This window comes from Dendropsophus ebraccatus, chromosome 12, assembly GCF_027789765.1.
Source record: "Dendropsophus ebraccatus isolate aDenEbr1 chromosome 12, aDenEbr1.pat, whole genome shotgun sequence".
Taxonomy (NCBI): domain Eukaryota; kingdom Metazoa; phylum Chordata; class Amphibia; order Anura; family Hylidae; genus Dendropsophus; species Dendropsophus ebraccatus.
The window spans coordinates 28,323,149-28,344,675 of record NC_091465.1 but is presented as its reverse complement, the minus strand read 5'-3'; the positions used below and the strand labels follow the sequence as shown (position 1 = coordinate 28,344,675).

The 21,527-nt window shown below is 45.1% G+C and overlaps 1 protein-coding gene across 3 annotated transcripts in view; it reads left to right on the top strand.

Annotated features, from left to right (window-relative positions):
* Positions 1-21,527, top strand: part of MORN1 (MORN repeat containing 1) — a 268,243-nt gene that overhangs the window by 77,473 nt on the left and 169,243 nt on the right. For all 3 annotated transcript variants that reach the window (XM_069948672.1, XM_069948670.1, XM_069948669.1), the window contains exon 8: positions 1,185-1,295. In XM_069948672.1, coding sequence (XP_069804773.1) covers positions 1,185-1,295 — 111 coding nt within the window. The remainder of the gene's footprint in view (positions 1-1,184; positions 1,296-21,527) is intronic.

The window sequence follows — 21,527 nt, the reverse complement described above, 5'->3', positions numbered from 1 at the left end:
GATATTCTGCTTGCACTTGCTTATCATTTACTTCATGTTTGACCAACCTTATTTTTTGTGACCCATGTGTACCTTGTCTGGATTGCTGACCATGACGGCTGCATCATTTATCGCACCTTGTAAAGATCCTGCTATTCAGCGCTCGTTTGCACCTGTATAAAGTCCCACATTGAGCTGTATAAAAGGACCCTTGATTAGATAGTACTTGGCTACAGTTTTGCTGTATATATTGACCCACCTGGATGACTACAACGACTCCTGTAATATCACCCACAGAAACAATATCTGGATAACCATAATACAGAGAAGTCCTGGGGTCAACAGAGTCCCCAAGCCAAATTTGCTATAAAGAGGTGAAAGGTCTAATTCTTTTTTGAATATTACAGTTCAAGGCATTCTATATGACTAAAATGAATATCACTCTACTTATATCACATTCACAATCGATGGGATAACTCTATGGATTTTATCTGGCTGTTATTCTTCCCAGTAATTCCAATATCTGCAATTGTATCTCATGATATTTCTCTTTTATTTTGGAGGGAAATGATCTGTATCATGGCTTATTTTATAGAATTTTAGGATTTACATTACCAGTCTTATTCAAGTCAGGGGAGTACTGACATTCATTGAAGAGATCATTTTTGAGGCAATGCTCTATGGGAAAATATGCTAATTAGCTCTCCCCTAGAAGGAAGAGAACTTAAACTAGCCAAACCAGAGTCTCCTCCAGAAGTCTTATTCAATGTATTTTACTTTATTTTTTCTGAGTCATTTATTGCAAATGTCATCTTATATAAGAAACCATATGAAGCCTGTGTTCCCTAGAGCTTACAATCTAAAGAAGCTGAGTAGCAATGAGACATTGGTTAGCAGTGTTTGTTTTGTACACTACAGCGGACACTCGGGACAGAAGTATAAAATAATGATCTATGATGAAATCAATTATTAAATTTTGTTCCACTGTAAAAGGAATTTTTATTAGACGTCTTTGTGCTTTGTCATATTCTATTGTTTCCTGACCAGAATTCTGCTTTAATGCATGTATCTATGAAACGACTTATTCTGCCCGTTGCTCTGTGTATTGTTTTAACTCTACTGAACTAATGTTTGGTGAAGATCTAAACATCTGTCTTTATAACTTTTTGCTGATGTCTTATATGTAATCATGTATGTTATTTTAGATGTTGCTAAAAAGATAACTATCTTGGGGGAAGACATCATTGAAGTTGTCGAAGGATCTCCTGCCTCCTTTCATGTACAGCTGACAAAAGAAGATGGGGAAATCGCTGAAAGTAAGAAGTCGGATTCTTAAGTTTTAATCCTAATAGAACAAGACAGATTTGAATCTTTAAAGTCATTTGTTCTAAATGTACAGATATAACATATACCCTGTTTCTCCAACGATAAAACCTAGCTTGATTTTGCTGTTTTTTTTGGAATAGGCTTGAAATACAAGCCTTACGTCAAGCCTTACAGTCAGTGCCTCCAATGCTAGGCTGGCCCCAGGGCAGTATTTACCACTAGGCACCCGTGGTCTGGTGCCTAGGGCAGCACCTTGCAGGAGGGCAGCACCAGGGAGCAGGGGGACAGAACACATTTTTTTTTTTTTTTTTTTTTAGTTTCCCTCCTCCCGTTCAGACTTGCCAGTAAATCTGGTGTCTTTTCCAGGGGGGTGGGAGGTATAATGGTATTGGTCAGGTCTGGTATCGCCAATAGGTGTGTGAAGATGGGGCGTCTTCAGGTTTAGTGGCTAGGGCAGCAGCAGCTGTCAATACAGCCCTGGCTGGCCCGCGTGATGTCATGGAGATGGAGAATAGGCATACAGTAGCTCTCAGGGCCTTATTACAGAGATCGATTATAGCTCAGTGTAATAGACACAACGATCAGCCAATGAAATGATCAGCGGCTGATCCTTGCTTTAGGCCCAAACCTAAAAGCACTGACCGGGCATCACTACATGTAACAGCAATGCACGGCCAGTGGCTGATAATTCTCCAAACAGTATACATTACCTATCCACACTCCAGGGCTCCTCTTGTGGTCTGCTTCTTCCCTGGTCCCGCGTGCTGCAGCTTTAGAGCAGCCTGTCTTAGCTGACAGGCCGCTCAGCCAATCACTGGCCGGGACCACCATGGTCAGTGATTGGCTGAGAAGCCTGTCAGCTGAGACAGGCCACTCTGAAGCTGCAGCCAGTGGGACCTGGGGAGAAGAAGACGGCAAAAGGAGCCCTGGAGCGTGGATAGGTAATGTCTACTGTTTAAGCAAGGGCTGCATCAGTAATGATAATAGGCCCAGTAAACTAGCACTGCTCTACCAGATCGGCGCTCATTTACAGTATTCATCGGGCCCCCATCGGCCGGTGTAATAGAACCCACAACCGTCCAGGACAATTGCCCCTCTACCTTCAGCCACGGCAGGGCAAAATCCCTTCTTCCGAGTCCCGTTTCAGAGTTCGGGACAAATCTATGAATAGATTTTCCCTTCTCGAAGTGGAATACTGTATAAGTAATGGTACATTTTTACCCCTAGACAACAAAGAGGGATTGTTTATGGAAAGAAAAATAGGCCCTATCCCTAAATAAAATTTTGGACAAACATGGTATACAGATTTTGCAGCAGCTCTGAGTTTACATTTACTGCTCAAAGCAACCCATTCAGAATACTGAAAGAAATCTGTCAACTGATATAATAACTTTGTGGATTTACTTACAGGCATGGTAGGCTTGTGCCTATAGGCAGCCCTTAGGGTGAATTTTATATCTTTTTGCTTCAGAGTAAGACCACACATGTCATGATCTTTGAGAAGTAAGCATACTTTACCTTGCAAAAAGAAAAGGCGTCTATGTTCTTTTTGATGGATATTGTTGATGGTATTAAAATTATGGGGGGGGGGGCATTCAGAGGTCAGCTGCGAATTTAATGAGTATACTATTGCTATATTTCACAAGTACATCTATTCGTTAATTACTCTGTTACTTTGCTTATGCAAATCAGCTTTAGCTACAGTAACACTCTACAAAGAAAATGTAGACGAGCCTTTCTTTTGGAGATTATCTGTCCTAATTTACATCGTTTAGCTAATTAATGTATCACATTCTCCACTTAGTCTCCCGCAAATCATTAGAATATGTTTCTTTTTTTTTGATGATTGATTCTTTTTAATGAATTGTCTGTACAAAACAGATCCAAAAAGTGCAGAGCGGGTAAAATATTCCGAGGCGGGATTGTTAAAGACACATGTAGCATTGGTTTGTGTATTTCTCTTCCTTCACAGTGTTTTCCTTTTGAAAGAAGAAACGTGGTGTAATTCAGATAAACATGTTTACTGAAGTTTTCTTTGATTTTGGTGGAGTAGCAATCTTCATGGTTGCAGTTCATATTTAAAGGGGTTGGTCACTTTATAGTAAAATTGTTTTATTAGTGTACTCACTGCACTTACAGCAGTTCCCTGTGTATCCCATAAAGCGAAAATTATACTCCCCTCCTTCAGGCTCTGCTGTCCTGCTCTGTGGTGATTCTGTCCATAGGATGGCTGAGGTTGGAAGAGCATGTGACCATGCCCCTCCCTCAGTGTCCACCATCGAGCCTGTATATTCCTATTAGAGATGAGCGAACCTCGAGCATGCTCGAGTCGATCCGAACCCGAACTTTCGGCATTTGATTAGCGGTGGCTGCTGAACTTGGATAAAGCCCTAAGGCTATGTGGAAAACATGGATATAGTCATTGGCTGTATCCATGTTTTCCAGACAACCTTAGAGCTTTATCCAAGTTCTGCAGACCCCGCTAATCAAATGCCGATTGTTCGGGTTCGGATCGACTCGAACCCGAACCCGGTTCGCTCATCTCTGATTCCTATAGATGACACAAAGGGTGGGGGGAGGTCACATAAAACTTGTCTGTGTCTTCTTTCTGCTCTAAAATTGCTTGATTTCAGTGGACAGTGTGACCTAGGTGGGGCTTCATGGCAGTCGGGCCCCCTCTCCCAGAATAGGTAGCACTATAGTCTCTGCCCCCCATACCTGGAGCCTACTCACAGGGACACCACCTATTATCTCTTACAAGGGTGTTCTGGGAATAATATATTTTTATGCTTGTGCTTAGGCAATTGGTAAAACGAAAAAATAAAGGTACCTTCTTAGTTGTCCCACCACTATTATGGCTGATTGCTGGTCTTTTCACATATGCCAATCACTGGTAATGAACATTCCCAGGAACGCTTATTTGGTGATGAGCGACCCCTGTAAAAAGGCCCTTAGGTTTCATTCGCACGTTTGCAGATTTTGCGGACGGTAAATGTGTGTTTTAATGTATCACTATCATGCCTGCCGTGTCGCTCTGTCACTTCATGAAAAGTCTTGAAAGGCTTACTTCTCCCCCTTACTCCCACACTTAAACCCCCATACACTTCATCCAAAAATTGTCCGAACCCACTACTTGTAGCAGGTTTTTCTGACAGTATAAGGCTCATAGGGGAAGTTGTGGTGGATCTTTACTGCTTGACACTTTTGTTCTCGAAGGAACAAGCCACACCTGATAGTCTGGTGGTGGCTAACCCCTCTCTTCCTCTTAGGGTGGTATTACATGGGACCATTGTCGTTCAAAAAATCGTTAGATCGTTCGAATTTGAACGATAATCGTTTAGTGTAATAGCAGAAATCGTTGGTCGTTTGATAGAATTTGGACCTACTTTTACCGTTGATCGTTTGCAAATCGTTCACATGTAATAAGACGTTGTTCGCAGTAGTGGCGAACGCAATAGCAATGACAGGACGACCGCAAGAATGATCATAAGTAACGATCATCGTTCTGTGTAATTGGGTCCCTTCAGGTCCGTTAGGGCCCTATTCCACAGCAACGATAATCGGCCAAATCAGCCCCATTTGGCCCGGTTTGGCCGATTATCGCTCGGTAGAATAGAAAGAACGATCAGCCGATGATCGTGTCATCTGCTGATTGTTGATTTAGGGCCAGACCTAAAATCATCGTTCCCCCACCCCGCATCGCTACGGTGGAATAGCGGTGCGTGGTGGGTGACCGACGATCTGAGAAGCACAATACATTACCTACAGGTCTTCTCCTCCGCTCTGTCTTCCTCCCCGAGTCCCGCGAGCTCTGGCTTCAGAGTGGCCTGTCAGCTGACGGAGCGCTCAGCCAATCACAGGCCGGGACCGCCACGTCAGCCGACAGGCCATTCTGAAGCCAGAGCGCACGGGACCCGGGGAGGAAGACAGAGTGGAGGAGAAGACCTGACAGGTAATGTGTGCTGCAAGGGCTGCAAGGACATCGGTAACGATGACCCTGCAGCCCTCGCTCAACGATCATCGGGCCGTGGAATAGGCCCAGTAAAGGAGCGGCGATCTAGCAGATCGGCGTTCATTTACATCGTTGATCGGGCCCTGCTCTGCCCTTAGGAAGCAGAAGAATGTTTTCCCATGCCAAATGTTACAGGAGACGTAACTGTTATTGAAGGTGTATAGACACCTTCACTAAACACTATGGCGCATGACAAGATGTCAGAACACAAAAGGGCTACCGCTGCGACTGATGGTCAAATACATCAAAAAGAAACAGATAGAAGTAGTAAAAGTAGTAATTTTATCTATAAAAGATTTGACTTGCACCTCATTGCACCAAAATCTGCTACCCCTCCATCTCGCAGTCTGATCCTACTGTAAACCAAGTCATTCCTAAGCGCTGATTTATTAGCGCATAAAAGAAATGTTTTAAAATCCCCATCGTAAAGTCGAACCCCATTTTTATGCCAGCAGCAAGAACGAAAACTACTATCTGTGCATCATCTATGCCCGGCCTGGCACTTTTCTTTCTTACCCAAGCTCACAAGGTAATAGCAATTTAAACCCCTGCATTACTTTCATTTATGTCTTTCTTTATACTCCGTAATAGAGAGCTGTAAAATGTAAAATCTACACTGTAACTCTATAGCGATAAATGCCGGCATGCTCAATTGTGTTTCAGATCGGCAAATTGACATCAACATTTAACATTCTTCGCTTTGTCTTCACACACCATTAATAACCTTCACATTTACTTTATTAAATCTAAGAAATTAAAACGAGGCAAAGTCTTAATTTTCGCAACGTGCACTTAGTCGTTTAATTTTCCACATATTGAATGGCTCATGTAGTAGTATACATTTCATGTAATTGTAGATTTACTATGGGATACGCCAGGCCCTCAATATTAGGCCCCTGAGAGGTTTCAGATCCAGTTGATAAATGTGTGTTATCCACCTGCAGGTTATCCTCACTGCAATGGAATTTGTGTAATTCACATACGCTACACTGAAACCGAACTGACGTTTGACAAACACGTCTGCAAGTGACACAGATGTAATACATATAGTCTATCCATATGGAATATGACAAGCGGGCAGTAAATAGAAACCATTGATTAGCTGAAAGTAAAGGCAGCTTAACCCTTTGAAGACCAAGCCTAAAAAGTCCCAGTGAGCCGCGCCAGTTTTCATTTTTGCGTTTTTTTTTCTCCTCCCAGCACTTTCAGTTTTCTATCTACAGGGCCATGTAAGGGCTTGTTTTTTTCCGGAAATAGGTGTACTATGTAATGGTGTCTTTCATTTTACCATAACATGTATGACAGAACTCCCAAAATATTATTTATGAAAAATTGGAAAAAAACTATGCAAAATGATAACTTTGGGGGGGGGTTCTGTGTCTACGCAATCCACTATACGGTAAAAGCGACGTGATACTATTATTCTATAGGTCAGGCTGAACACAACCATAGGTAGGTTTACACAGTCTATACAGTGCGCGGCAGGGGGGGGGGGCAAATAGAAAAAAAAAATGTTGGAGACTAGTATTGAGCAGGAGAGGCTGAACTGTTCAGGTTTGGTAATGTCCGAACCCGAAGGCTCAGCATTTGACCTCCAGTGGCTGCAGAGGTTGGATGTAGCCCTAGGCAGTCCTGGAAACAGTCTGTTTTCCTGGACTCCCTGGGGTTGCATCCAATTTCTGCCGCCATAGGGAATCAAGTGCTGAGCTTTCAAGTTCAGTGAACATTGCCAAACCCGAACCGTTTGGCCTCTCCGCTCAACACTATTGATGTGTTTCCATTCAGAATTTAAATTTGGCCTTATATTTAATAGTAAAATGGGCAGGAACCTGCATTTTAGGGTGCTCAGGGCTGTTTCATAATAGTAACATCTAATTTTTTGGGGTTGACTACTGGTCCTATTTAACTTACTAACAAAATGACAGCCATCATTGTCTGCTCGGCTAATTCTATGTTACAACTAAATAAGTAGTGTAATCAGGAATAAAGCCAAGAGTCATCACCAGGAGAGCTGTGAGGATGGAACAAATCAAAAGAAGGGAAGAGAGAGTCGTCACAAACAAAGCCCAGAGACATAGCCATGAGTAGGACAAGAGGCACTCGGCAAACAATCGAGAGTGAGGCAGTGGTGATATTCAGCAAAAGGCCCAAGGTCAAATTAAAGTGTCCGTGTCATGTAATTTTTTTTGCAGAAACTTTGTAATTGGGTTTATTAGCCGAAAAAAGCATTTTTATCCTGAAAAAGCAGTTTGAAGCTCTCCCCCCTGTCTTCATAGTTTTCTATGGAGAGGGGAGGGGTGGAGGGAGATGAGGCACCAAAACAGGACAACAAAGAGTTAATTTACAGCTACATCAACCGGGCTATCTCCTCTGACATCAGCACTGACCTCTCTGACCTCTGAATACTGGCTTTCACACAGCTCCCTCTGTGTAATCCTTTGTTCTCTGCTCTCTGCCAGTGACTAATCTCCCTCGTCCCCGAGACAGAGTCAGAGTCCGACTGATGTAAAAGAGTCGAGATTTCCTGATAATGAGCAGTGAATGAGAGAGAGGAAGGAGGGAGGGGGGGGGGGGGGGGGGGGGCTGGGGAAAGGCTTTTTGAATGCACATAATGGCATATTTGCCTAAAAAACCCAATTACTATGTTTCCTTAAAATTGCCTGTACTGATTTCTGCAAAAAGAAAAGACGACAGTGACACTTTAAGAGTCAGCCAAGAGTCAGAATTGGGATCACAAGGGAGAGAATGCAATGAAACCCAATAGTCAAGCAGGGATTTCAGGGTAGCCTCTCCTTTAAATAGGCATCTCTGTTAGGCACTGGATGACAGCCTGATGCTGCCATAAAGCCATGATCAAGCAGAGCCATGACAGAAGACCTTGCTGGAGCAGTTTGTTACGAATAGAATTCTTCTGCTATTGTATTTTCTCTTATTAGTTTGTGTAGGAAAGCTATGTAACTGTCTCACAACTAATCTATTACTCTGGGTCGGCAGACCTTGAATGCTCAGCAATAAGCTAGTCTAATGTGGAGTTCCCAATTGACTAGCCTCTATTCCAAGGATCCTAGACTTTTGCAGTATTGTGAAGATTATTGTGTTTGCTTGTTACATTTGTTTTCTGCATGCCCTTTGTGTTTTTAATGCTCATGGTTTTTCGGACCAGTAAGTCCTAGGGGTATCTGACTACTGTAAGAAAAAGCAATAGGGGAAGTGTCATAAGTGAAGTGCCGTAACTTCAGCTCTGCTGTATTATGCCCAGTTAAGAATTAGTCATCATTTGCCTAGCAAATAAATGGAGCCATTGGCTAACACTATGGTTGCTTTCTGGAACTGTAAGAGGTAAGTAAAAACAATGGTATGGCCACCACCAATCAAACACTTAGCTATTCAGTATATAGTTAGGGCTGGGCGATATGGCCAAAAGATAAAATCCCAATAAAAAAAAAAATTCTTAATTTCAATCCCAATTTTTTATTATTATTTTTTTTGCTAATGATGATGGCCATAATAGTAGAGGCAGAGTAGATGACGGGGGTAGTAGTAGATAAGAGGAGTAGCAGTAGTGGGAGTAGTAGTATCAGGAGCGGTTAGAAGTAGCAGAAATAATAGTGGAAGTATTAGCAACAGTAGTGGAAATAGTAGTATTAGTAGTGCGAGTAGTAGTCGTAACAGTAGTGGGAATAGTTGTAGTAGTAGTTGTGGAAATAGTTCTGGAAATGGCAGTAGCAGCAGTAGTGGGAGTAGTAGTTGTAGTGGGAGTAGTAGTGGAAGTAGTACTGGGACTAGTAGTAGCTGTAGTGGGAGTAGTAGTTGTTGGAGTAGTATTAGCAGTTACCTGGTAGGCATGGTAGGAGAGGTGTACCGTGTTGGGTCCTCACCCACTCTCTGGGTTTCTCCTGCCTTGAGTGCTCCTCAGGCTGCGGCTGCTGCTCTTGCGTGCAGTCGGCTGGGATCCTCTGCATGCGGGCATCTCCTGGTTGCGGGCGGCAGGGATCTCCTCTGTGTGCAGATTCTCAAATTTTGGGTGAATTAATTGACTTATGTTGATTAATCGCCCAGCCCTATATATAGGTAATGAAATTAAGTTATATTGTATCAGGATGACTCATGATCAACTAGTGATCAAATGATCAAATCTTAATGAAGTAACATGATTGTTCTGCCTGTTTCAGGTTGAATGACTGATTATGCAATATCATGGACTGTTGGACAATCTGTTGCATAGTTTGTTCCTCTGCCAGACCACACAGTGAAGAGGTGTGCCAATAGACAGGCATGGTGGATCAAGTACTGGGGATTCCTGTCCTGTCTTATTAAAGACGTTATCCAGTGAAAATCTTTTTCTTTCAAATCAACTGGTATCAGAAAGTTATATAGATTTGTAATTTACTTCTATTAAAAAAATCTAATGTCTTCCCACACTTATTAGCTGCTGTATGTCATGCAGGAAATGTTGTTTTATTTTCAGTCTGACACAGTGCTCTCTGCTGACATCTCTGGCCGAGACAGGAACTTTCCAAAGCAGTAGAGATTTTCTTTGGGGATTCATAGAAAACAGAGACAGAGTTCTTGTCTCGGCCAGAGATGGCAGCAGAGAGCACTGTGTCAGGCTGAAAATAAAACAATTCCTGCAGGATATATATAGTAGCTAATAAGTATGGGAAAACTTTTTAATAAAAGTAAATTACAAATCTATTTAACTTTCTGATATCAGTTAATCTGAAAGAAAAAGATTTTCACTGGATAACTCCTTTAAGACCAAAGGCCTTTTCTGATTTTTGTTGTTGAGCCCTCTCTTCCCTCTATAATAATGGATGAATACTAAAACTTGTCTGATAGCTCACTTGGAGATCGAAACAAATGCATTGCCTATAAAAAAAAACAAAGACGTATGCAAAAAGAACTGATTTAAAGGAAAAAAGTACATTGCTACCAGTATTGAACATAGAGCAGAATCCGCAATTTACCAGCTTATGATGCAATAATGTGCCTTCCTAGGACATGATACTATTGACCTTCTAGAAACTCATCTAGAATTATCCATGAAAGATAAAGCGCCTTTTATAGACAATGTGTGGCCTTGAGATGCCTGTTGATGGGAATCCTTGTCAGAACTGTCCTTGGGTGATGCTACACGGAGTTTAATGCTGGATACTCATAAAGAATGATCACATCTAGTTTATAGACAATACCCACAGCACTGTCCTAAATATTTCACTTAGATCCTCAGGAGCAGTCGATGGCGTCCCAGCCTAAATAGCTATGTAGTGCCTGTATTTTGGTGGTGTTGAGCATTCTCATGTATATATGGTGAGGGGAGAAACGATGTCCGGCACTAGCTGATATGGGGAGCACTGAGTCAGGATAGACAGGACAGGAGATACGCGGCTGTAAGCGATGGTGTCCTTACCACTGAGTTGCGGTGCAGAGGCAGAGCAAAGACGAGCAAATAACAGTATAGAGAAAGAGAGTCTCGCACTCACCAACTTCAAAGATGCAGGTGGTTTATTTCAGACACATCGGAGCATATGCAGCAGGGAGAGGGAAGGTGGAATGGCAGGTGCGTTCACAGAGGAGCAACAATGTTTCACGCCCACTCAGGCGCTTCGTCGGGCTAGGAACAGCGTGTACGTGAGGGGGAGGTGCATATATACAAGTGAACAATAAAGTTACAAAAGTATCAATAAAGTTACAAATAAGTCACAGTACAAATAAACATGTGGCAAAACATTAGAGGAGGGTATTGAAATCGTTCCTCTCATTGAGGCCACAAGGTCCTGTGGCGTCTAAACGTAAAATCCATAACGTCTCGCGTCTGAGAAGGAGCTTGAGCCTATCCATGCCTGTGGTCGGGGGGTTAACCCTTTCAAGGCCGATAAAGCGGAGTAGCTTTGTATCCCCAGAGTGTGCGGACCGTACGTGTTCTATTAGCCGAGGTACTCCCTTGCCCGTGCGCACAGAGTACATATGCTCTTTAAACCTTGTCCAGAGGGGACGTTTGGTTTTTCCTACATAGTACCTGCGGCACGGGCAAAGGATGGCATAGATAACGTGGGTGGTCCTGCACGTGATAAAATCGCGGATGAAACAGTCCTTACCCCCTAAATTGATGAAGGTGAGACACAACATCTGGGGGCAATATTGGCAAGTGCCACACCGCTTGTTACCTTCCGGTAGACAGCGGTCGAGCCAGTTCCCTGGTCTAGTGGCCTGACCTTCTTTGAGGGCATCTGCTATGGTCCTGTTTTTCCTAAAGGTGATTAGTGGCTTCCGATCCGCCACCATTTGCAGGTCACTATCCTGCTGAAGTAGAAACCAGTGGTTTTTTATGATCTTAATCACTGTATCATTAATGTTACTATTCTGTAATGCAAATGTAAATCTTTTTGTGTCTGCACTGAAGGTTTTTTTGGGGTGACCGCTGGGTCTGGAACGGATGAGGGAAGATCTATGGCGGGTATTAGCCTTAGTGAGGGCCTCGTCGACTATAGGTCTGGGATATCCCCTGTCTAATAGACGTGATTTTAATGCACCAGCCTGGTGTTGGAAACCCTCCTCAGTATTATTAATGCGTTTAAGGCGCAACATCTGGCTGAAGGGTATAGAACTTTTTACCTGGAGGGGGTGAGAGCTACTAAAATGGAGGAGTGAATTGGCGGCCGTTTTTTTACGGAATACTGATGTATGGAGACCCTGTGCCGTGGCCTTAACCAAAACATCCAAAAACTCAAGGGAAACACCACCGAAACATGAAGTAAAAATCATATTACATGTGTTTTTTTCATTCAAAAAAGTGACAAAATCGTTAAATTTAGCAGCTGTATCCTTCCATATCACAAAAATATCATCAACATAACGGTGGAATGAAACGATATCTGTGATAAAGGGATTACATGGTGCAAAAATGAAATCCAAGATTGGTATCGGCAGGAGACCGGCACTGCGATTGGCACGCCGGTCTCCTGCACGTACGCCAATCTCTTCCTGGCACAATTTGAGTTGGATTTCATTTTTGCACCATGTAATCCCTTTATCACAGATATCGTTTCATTCCACCGTTATGTTGATGATATTTTTGTGATATGGAAGGATACAGCTGCTAAATTTAACGATTTTGTCACTTTTTTGAATGAAAAAAACACATGTAATATGATTTTTACTTCATGTTTCGGTGGTGTTTCCCTTGAGTTTTTGGATGTTTTGGTTAAGGCCACGGCACAGGGTCTCCATACATCAGTATTCCGTAAAAAAACGGCCGCCAATTCACTCCTCCATTTTAGTAGCTCTCACCCCCTCCAGGTAAAAAGTTCTATACCCTTCAGCCAGATGTTGCGCCTTAAACGCATTAATAATACTGAGGAGGGTTTCCAACACCAGGCTGGTGCATTAAAATCACGTCTATTAGACAGGGGATATCCCAGACCTATAGTCGACGAGGCCCTCACTAAGGCTAATACCCGCCATAGATCTTCCCTCATCCGTTCCAGACCCAGCGGTCACCCCAAAAAAACCTTCAGTGCAGACACAAAAAGATTTACATTTGCATTACAGAATAGTAACATTAATGATACAGTGATTAAGATCATAAAAAACCACTGGTTTCTACTTCAGCAGGATAGTGACCTGCAAATGGTGGCGGATCGGAAGCCACTAATCACCTTTAGGAAAAACAGGACCATAGCAGATGCCCTCAAAGAAGGTCAGGCCACTAGACCAGGGAACTGGCTCGACCGCTGTCTACCGGAAGGTAACAAGCGGTGTGGCACTTGCCAATATTGCCCCCAGATGTTGTGTCTCACCTTCATCAATTTAGGGGGTAAGGACTGTTTCATCCGCGATTTTATCACGTGCAGGACCACCCACGTTATCTATGCCATCCTTTGCCCGTGCCGCAGGTACTATGTAGGAAAAACCAAACGTCCCCTCTGGACAAGGTTTAAAGAGCATATGTACTCTGTGCGCACGGGCAAGGGAGTACCTCGGCTAATAGAACACGTACGGTCCGCACACTCTGGGGATACAAAGCTACTCCGCTTTATCGGCCTTGAAAGGGTTAACCCCCCGACCACAGGCATGGATAGGCTCAAGCTCCTTCTCAGACGCGAGACGTTATGGATTTTACGTTTAGACGCCACAGGACCTTGTGGCCTCAATGAGAGGAACGATTTCAATACCCTCCTCTAATGTTTTGCCACATGTTTATTTGTACTGTGACTTATTTGTAACTTTATTGATACTTTTGTAACTTTATTGTTCACTTGTATATATGCACCTCCCCCTCACGTACACGCTGTTCCTAGCCCGACGAAGCGCCTGAGTGGGCGTGAAACATTGTTGCTCCTCTGTGAACGCACCTGCCATTCCACCTTCCCTCTCCCTGCTGCATATGCTCCGATGTGTCTGAAATAAACCACCTGCATCTTTGAAGTTGGTGAGTGCGAGACTCTCTTTCTCTATACTGTTATTCTCATGTATATGCTGCTATTGTAAAGCTTTAAATAAATATTTTATTAACATATACGACTTAAAGGGGTTTCCCAGAATATGTTGATGCCTTCTGCACTTACAAGATGCAAAAGGGCCAAGGTTTATCCCAGTCATCGTGCACAGGCGAAATCGCACCCGCATGCTATATCCAATAGATGTGCAATGTCACCAAACGTCTGGCAAGCACCTATTTCTTCTGATCTTCTTATACACGAGTGTTTGGCACTGCTGAATGTGGATGTACCATCAATGGAAGAGTAGGGCTAAACTGTCACCTGATTACTCTGCCCATATCTCTGAAAAGATCAAAAAGAGTTAAAATTCAACATGCCTGACCTTCCTCTCCACTGAAATCATCTGTTGGAGAAGAGTCAAGAGTCTGCCATTCACTTTAGAGAGTTGGACTAACCCGCTGATGTTGGTGGGTTTGGCCAACAGGTCCTGAGTCCTATTACACAGGTCGATGAAGGCTCGATCAATATTGTAAATAAGTGCCGATCTGCTAGATGGGCACTCGTTTACTAGGCCTAATACACAACCCGATAATCATTTAGCAAAGAATGCACGGACATCATTAGCAATGTCTTTGCAGCCCTTGCCCAATACTTTACCTGTCCACGTTTCATCGGCTGATCATTGTCTCTATTACACAGAGCGATAATCAGCCGAATCATAATGGGATAGGATGGGGAACAAAGTTGGATACTGCAATGGATCCTAGGAGTTATCACTTCTGTTGACCAATGTTAACCCTTATAGAGCATAACCCACTTAAGGTGTGCAGCCTACAAGAAGGCAGGCCACCAGCATCGGCTGAAGGAACCACCAGAAGAACCGGTTTAGGGTAGTATTTTTACAGGACACTTCTCTCATGAGTACTGTTACTTCTGGGGGCACTTTAGGGAACACATAAGAGCAGTATTAATATTGGGGACAGTATGTGATATGTTACGTTTTTGCACTTATTTCTGGGGGCACATTGTGGGTACTATTAATGTTGGGAGCACTGTGAATGGCACAGTTATAGAGATGAGCAAACCTGCCAAGGTTCGGGGTCATATGAACCTGAACTCTCTGCGTCTGATTCCCGCTGTCTGCAGCCTCCGTGAAGACGGGGGATACAGCCAGAGGACCGCCTGGAAAACTGGGATACAGCCATAGCCATAGGCTGTATCCCAGTTTTCCAGGCGGTCCTCCGGCTGTATCCACCCTCTTCACGGAGCGGGCAGACACCGGGAATCAGACGCCGTGAGTTCAGGTTCACACGAACCCAAACCTTGGCAGGTTCATTCATCTCTACACAGTTACTTTTAAGGACACTTGGCACTAAAACTATTGGGGGCACTCTGCTTGGCAGTATCGAACCAATGAAATAATGGCAAAAAAATATTCTTACAATAAAGAATTTAAATAAACTAGGCAAAACCCCAGAGGAGAACATTATTCCTCCAAAAATACAAAGCATATTCTATCAACCTTCAATAAAAAATCAAATGAGATCCATTCCCGTGTTATTCATGTATTCATATTATCTATTATTAGGACGTAGATGAAGCTCAAATTTCATTTAGGTCATTTTAATGCAGAAATACAGATAATTCTGAATGCTCCACAAACTTTCTCTCCCCACTGTACGGACTAGAATACATTAATGTCATCTTAAATACGCCATGGTGTAATGCAGCATTTGTCTCTTCATTGGGTTCCTTACATTACCCACAGCCTTGGCTGTTTATTAATAATTTATTGTGTGTATTCAGTGAAAAACAGTGGTCCAAATTCCTAAAGTCAGACTGTCAGATTGAGGAATTGGTTATCAATACTGGATGCATGGTAGAAACCTAATGGAGGTCTCTTGGTAGACTTCTAATGCTATTTAAAATAGGAGAATTATAGAGTGGCTTCTGCCTCGTGTCTGTGTTTTCTTAGGAATGTACTGAACACAATAGGGTTCGGAATCCAGGAGTGAAAATGTTAAAATTTCACATATGGAAAATTGACATTTTTCTCTGCACAGCAAGAATTTTATCCTTCTCACCTTTTTAAAAGCATTCTCATTCAGTCAAGGTTTCCTCTAGCAGCAAGTAAGACTTAAAATGAGGACCGCCGAAGAAAATCATGCAAAAAAAAATAGATCTTTTCTTTGAATTTCCCAAGGTTATTTATAAACAGAGATTAAGGAGCGAAGTAAGAACGCTTTTCTATTATGCTTCCCCTGAGGAGTGTGTCACGGCCGCGGCGGCGTCCCGCGTTCCGGGCCGCCGCCGCGACCGCTTCCTGCCCCATGCAGCAGCCGGTGTCCATAGTCGGGGACCCGGCGCTGCTATCACCTCGGCCCCGGGGGGCGCCTCACCTCTCCACGCTCCTGTCTCCCGCTGTGCCGGCCGGCGCGCGCGTTCCCGCCTCCTAGGGCGCGCGCGCGCCGGCTGTCTCAGATTTAAAGGGGCAGTGCGCTCCTAATTGGTAGTTGCACCAATCACTCCCCTATAAATCCCAGCATGCCCTGTCCCCTGTGTTGGAGCCTCTACATGCTTCCCATAGCGTTTGGCCCAGCTCCCTGTTGTTCCTGTGTCCTGTCCGTTACCTGGTCCCTAGTCCCTGTTCCTGGTTCCTGTTCCCCTGTCACTCCACCTGTTCCTGTGTCCAGCCAGTCACGTGCTCTCTCATCTGCAGACTATTGCCTGTGCCATCTCCTGCCACGCCTCGCCTGCCGACACCAGCAACCAAGCCAGGGGTAGCGACCTGGGGGTCGCCTGCCGCAGCAAGTCCATCCCGCCTTGCGGCGGGCTCTGGTGAAAACCAGCGGCCCCTTAGACTCCGCTCCCTGGTGAGGTTTGTGCCATCGCTGGTGCCGGTCCAGTGGATCCACTACTCCGGGCGTTACAGTAGGCTCCAACCATGGATCCCGGCGAGGTGCCTGATCTCCGTGATGTCGCCAGAGTGGTCACTCAGCAGGCGCAACAAATCCAGAAGCAGTCACAGCAGATCCAGCAACTCACTGCCGCCTTACAGCAGCAGACTACTGCCCAGCGCACACCACCTCCTGACGCTTCTTCTTCACTCCGACTGGCCCTCCCAAGCAAGTACTCTGGGGACTCTAAGTTGTGCAGAGGATTCTTGACTCAGTGCACCATGCACATTGAACTTTTGAGTAGTCAGTTTTCCACCGAGCGCTCTAAAGTGGCTTTCATCATCAGCCTATTAGAAGGTAGAGCCCTGGCCTGGGCCACGCCACTGTGGGACCGTGATGATCCAGTTGCTGCCAATCTCCGGGCCTTCCTATTCGAGTTTCGCTCCGTCTTTGAGGAACCTGCCCGTGCTTCTTCAGCCGAGACTGCTCTCCTCAACCTCTCTCAAGGCAGCTCCTCTGTTGGTGACTACGCCATCCAGTTCCGCACCCTGGCAGCCGAATTGGACTGGAACGAGGCCGCCCTATTGGCCACCTTCAAGAAGGGCCTGTCCAGTCGTGTGAGAGACGTGCTCGCTGCCCGAGACCTGCCTACCTCCCTGAACGAACTCATTCTACTGGCCACCCGAGTTGATACTCGTTTTTCGGAGAGGGAGGAGGAGGTTCGGCATGAACATTTACTAACCCGTTCCCGTCGCCATCCCCAGCTGGCGCCGGTTTTCCAGAATCCTGACCTTTCGATGTCCCAACCCTCTCCTGAGATTCCTATGCAGGTGGAACGGGCTCACCTGACGCCTGATGAAAGAATCCGGCGCCTGGAGCAGAATCTCTGTCTCTATTGCGGTGGTTCCGATCACTTCCGGCTGGGATGTCCCCTACGTCCCCAAACATCCGGAAAATGCTCGCACCTAGGTCCGGTGGGACAGGTGTCCCTAGGTGTGAATGCCACCATTCCAAGTCTGTCTATGCCAGTTTCCATCCGGACTCTCTCAGGACGAAATCATCTGACTACTGCCTTCCTCGATTCTGGGTCAGCAGGCAGTTTTATTGCGGCAACATTGGTCCAAAGATGGCGGCTACCCGTGACCCGACTAGCCAGGCCCCTGTCTATCTCCTCGGTCACAGGCGAAATTCTTACCGACCGTGTGTACTACCAGACCGCACCTTTAGTCCTCCAGGTGGGTCCTTTACATCAAGAAGAGATATCCTTCTACGTCCTGCCCCATTCTTCCCCCGCGGTCCTCCTGGGACTCCCGTGGCTGCAAGAACATGCCCCTCAACTGGACTGGAGAACCGGGGAGATTCTCAGTTGGGGTCAGGACTGTTCCAACCAGTGTCTCAGGTCACCTCAGACCAAGTGTACTATGTCGTTTCCTGTCCCAGCCAAGCCTCTACCCGACCTACCGGCAGAAGACCAAGACTCGGCGGATGCCTTCTCTGCCGAGGTGTACCCTCTCTCCGTACCCAAGACTAAGGTCGTGTCCTCTCACCACCGGGAGAACTTACAGAAGGTCCTCGTCCACAGACCCACAGTCCCTTGCCATGTTTTACCGCCTGATCGCCTAGCACCAGTCGTCACCTCCTCGCTTCAGAGAGTACCCCCCGGAAAGACTCATGTTCACCCTGCGCTTCGAAGAGGTATTTTGAAGTGGGGTCATTCCTCGTTGGAGGCCGGGCACCCTGGAGTCCGTAAGACCGGCCAACGGATCTCTCACCACTACTGGTGGCCTAGTCTGTTTCAAGATGTCAAAGACTTTGTGGCTTCCTGTGCCATCTGCAGGCAAGAAAGAGGGGGAGGCCAAAGGGGGGGGGTACTGTCACGGCCGCGGCGGCGTCCCGCGTTCCGGGCCGCCGCCGCGACCGCTTCCTGCCCCATGCAGCAGCCGGTGTCCATAGTCGGGGACCCGGCGCTGCTATCACCTCGGCCCCGGGGGGCGCCTCACCTCTCCACGCTCCTGTCTCCCGCTGTGCCGGCCGGCGCGCGCGTTCCCGCCTCCTAGGGCGCGCGCGCGCCGGCTGTCTCAGATTTAAAGGGGCAGTGCGCTCCTAATTGGTAGTTGCACCAATCACTCCCCTATAAATCCCAGCATGCCCTGTCCCCTGTGTTGGAGCCTCTACATGCTTCCCATAGCGTTTGGCCCAGCTCCCTGTTGTTCCTGTGTCCTGTCCGTTACCTGGTCCCTAGTCCCTGTTCCTGGTTCCTGTTCCCCTGTCACTCCACCTGTTCCTGTGTCCAGCCAGTCACGTGCTCTCTCATCTGCAGACTATTGCCTGTGCCATCTCCTGCCACGCCTCGCCTGCCGACACCAGCAACCAAGCCAGGGGTAGCGACCTGGGGGTCGCCTGCCGCAGCAAGTCCATCCCGCCTTGCGGCGGGCTCTGGTGAAAACCAGCGGCCCCTTAGACTCCGCTCCCTGGTGAGGTTTGTGCCATCGCTGGTGCCGGTCCAGTGGATCCACTACTCCGGGCGTTACAGAGTGTTGGTGGTGGCTTTGTATGATGTCTTGGCTTGTCTTAGTTTGTTGCCGAGCTACAAATATTTGTCACTATTAGAAATGTTCTTTTGGATTTTGTGCCTTTTTTCCCCAAACTTTGTATGTAAAGGAACATTATAAAAATCCCAGACTTAGGGTATTGTACACAATGGACACAGCAGTGAATGGAGTCTATGAAGGTTATGAGTCACAATGAGGTAGGCTGTTGGCTTATTCCCATCTACCAGTATAGAGGCATACGTTACAATATTGAGAGAAATTTCACCTAATTCGTCTACAACGATCGTCGTATCTAGGAGGTGTCTACGCGTCTTGTTTTATAACCTAGTTTGCCCATAAAAATTAATTCCTGCTACTTTACTGGTGGTCAAGTAAGGATACTGGATGAAAAAAGAAGTGGACATTATGGGATTGATCATGGTCATGCTTTAGAATTCTTTGTGGCAGATTAATTGGAAACAGATTTGCAAATATAAAGTGGTACTCCAACATCATCCAGAAAAAATTAAAAATGTTTCAGAAGCAGGGAGGTTGCAGCACCTGCTGTGCTCATTGCCTGTATGCACTTCTTTCTGTGGCATCATTCATTTCTCCTTAAATGCCCTGGTAAAGAACTGGATGGCTTGATGTTTTCTTTTCAGTCTTATAATCTATAATACTTTGATAGATTGATATAGAAAGTAATTGTACCATTTTAGGCTGCCATGTTTTTCTAATTATGGATAACCTTTTTAATCTTAAGGGTTTTATTACGTGACCCTGACAAAATGATCAATGAGAAGACTCAAAGTTTTCTTGTTAAAGCACTCAACATGGCAAAAACCTAGGGGCATTGCCCCATGGCAAATTCAAATATGCAAAAATGTCCACAGAGCCTCATGGACGAGTCTCAAAACACGAGAATAGCCAGATATCCCTCCGGGGAGGGAAAACCACACAAAGGGTTGGCTCCTGTGAGGAGACCACCAAAACCTCCATGATAGGTGGCCAATATCCAAGCCACACAGGATCTGACAGGAAAAGCCAGGTACCTATCCACTGACAGCTGTTTTGGGATATGCTCCTCATCAGCGTGGAGTCAATTCTGGCTAGCTGGAGCTAGGAAGCTTGGTTATTGACTTAAAGAGTCACCTATCGTGGTTTTGGTGGGGTCCTCACAGGAGCCACCTCTTTGCTTGGTTTTCCTTCCCTGAATATTCTCTCTGTCTATTCCTGTGTTTTGAGACTCGTCAGTGAGGCTCCTCTGACTTTTTTTTTGCATATTACGTCCCCCAAGCTACTGTGTGAATTAGCACCAATCTTGTAGATCTTCATTTACAGAACCTATTATGCTGTTTGGTAATCATGTGGGGAAGGCTCCATCAGCCATCGCTATATGGTTTGTGTGGCCCTTTGCAGCAATCAGCCATTGACCTCTGACATGAGCAGATGTGGGGCCGATCACCCATGATTGTTCTGGTGGTTCAAAATGAACATCTGCTCATTCATCGGCTGATCGCTGGCCTTTGACACAGGATGATATCGACCTGTTTGGCTGAAATTGGACCCATGTAATAGATTCCTGAGATTTTAAGCATGCGCATTTATGACATATAGTACAAAAGTGTGAACTAAATGGGAACAATTGTCTCTGATTGGACCACGTCAATCTATATTAAAATATTAAACATAATCCAGTATAGATACTTAAACTAAGTGGAGAAAATTATTCTGACACCATAGTAATCAAAAACATATGATTCAATGTTTCAACCTTCCGGGGTCGTTGTCAAGGTGTCTATAAAGGAGACATATACTGTACACACATCATGTCTCACCCCAGCACGAAAAGGAATCATACTTGTATATATGCATAGGTACAAATAATGCAAAATAGATCATAGAACAGGGTTCCATAAATAAAATACCTATTCAATCAGCATGGGGGATGGACCCTAGGGAAACAGTAACATAATTCTGGAGGGTGGATGCATAGAAGATACATATAAATATGTATAAGGCATCATAGCAACTATGCTTAGTAGTACAAATGTCCTTAATTTCAGAAAATATAGACAAAGTGGAAACGGTGATCATCGGTAGTCGTGGTCCATGAAGTTTGAGCAGGAATAAAAGAATTGCAGCTGTAATAATGTCCCTAGTGGTGGAAGATGTAATGAGGACTACAATAAGAGAGGGGTGTAGTGGCGGAGAACGCAGGGTTAGTAAAGAACAGTGGTGTGTGGGTGTTTAGAATGGAGAGTAGTCTCTCTGGTGAATGAAGTGATTGGCGCGCATGTGGTGGATATGGATGGTAATATATGACTGAAATAAAAAAAAA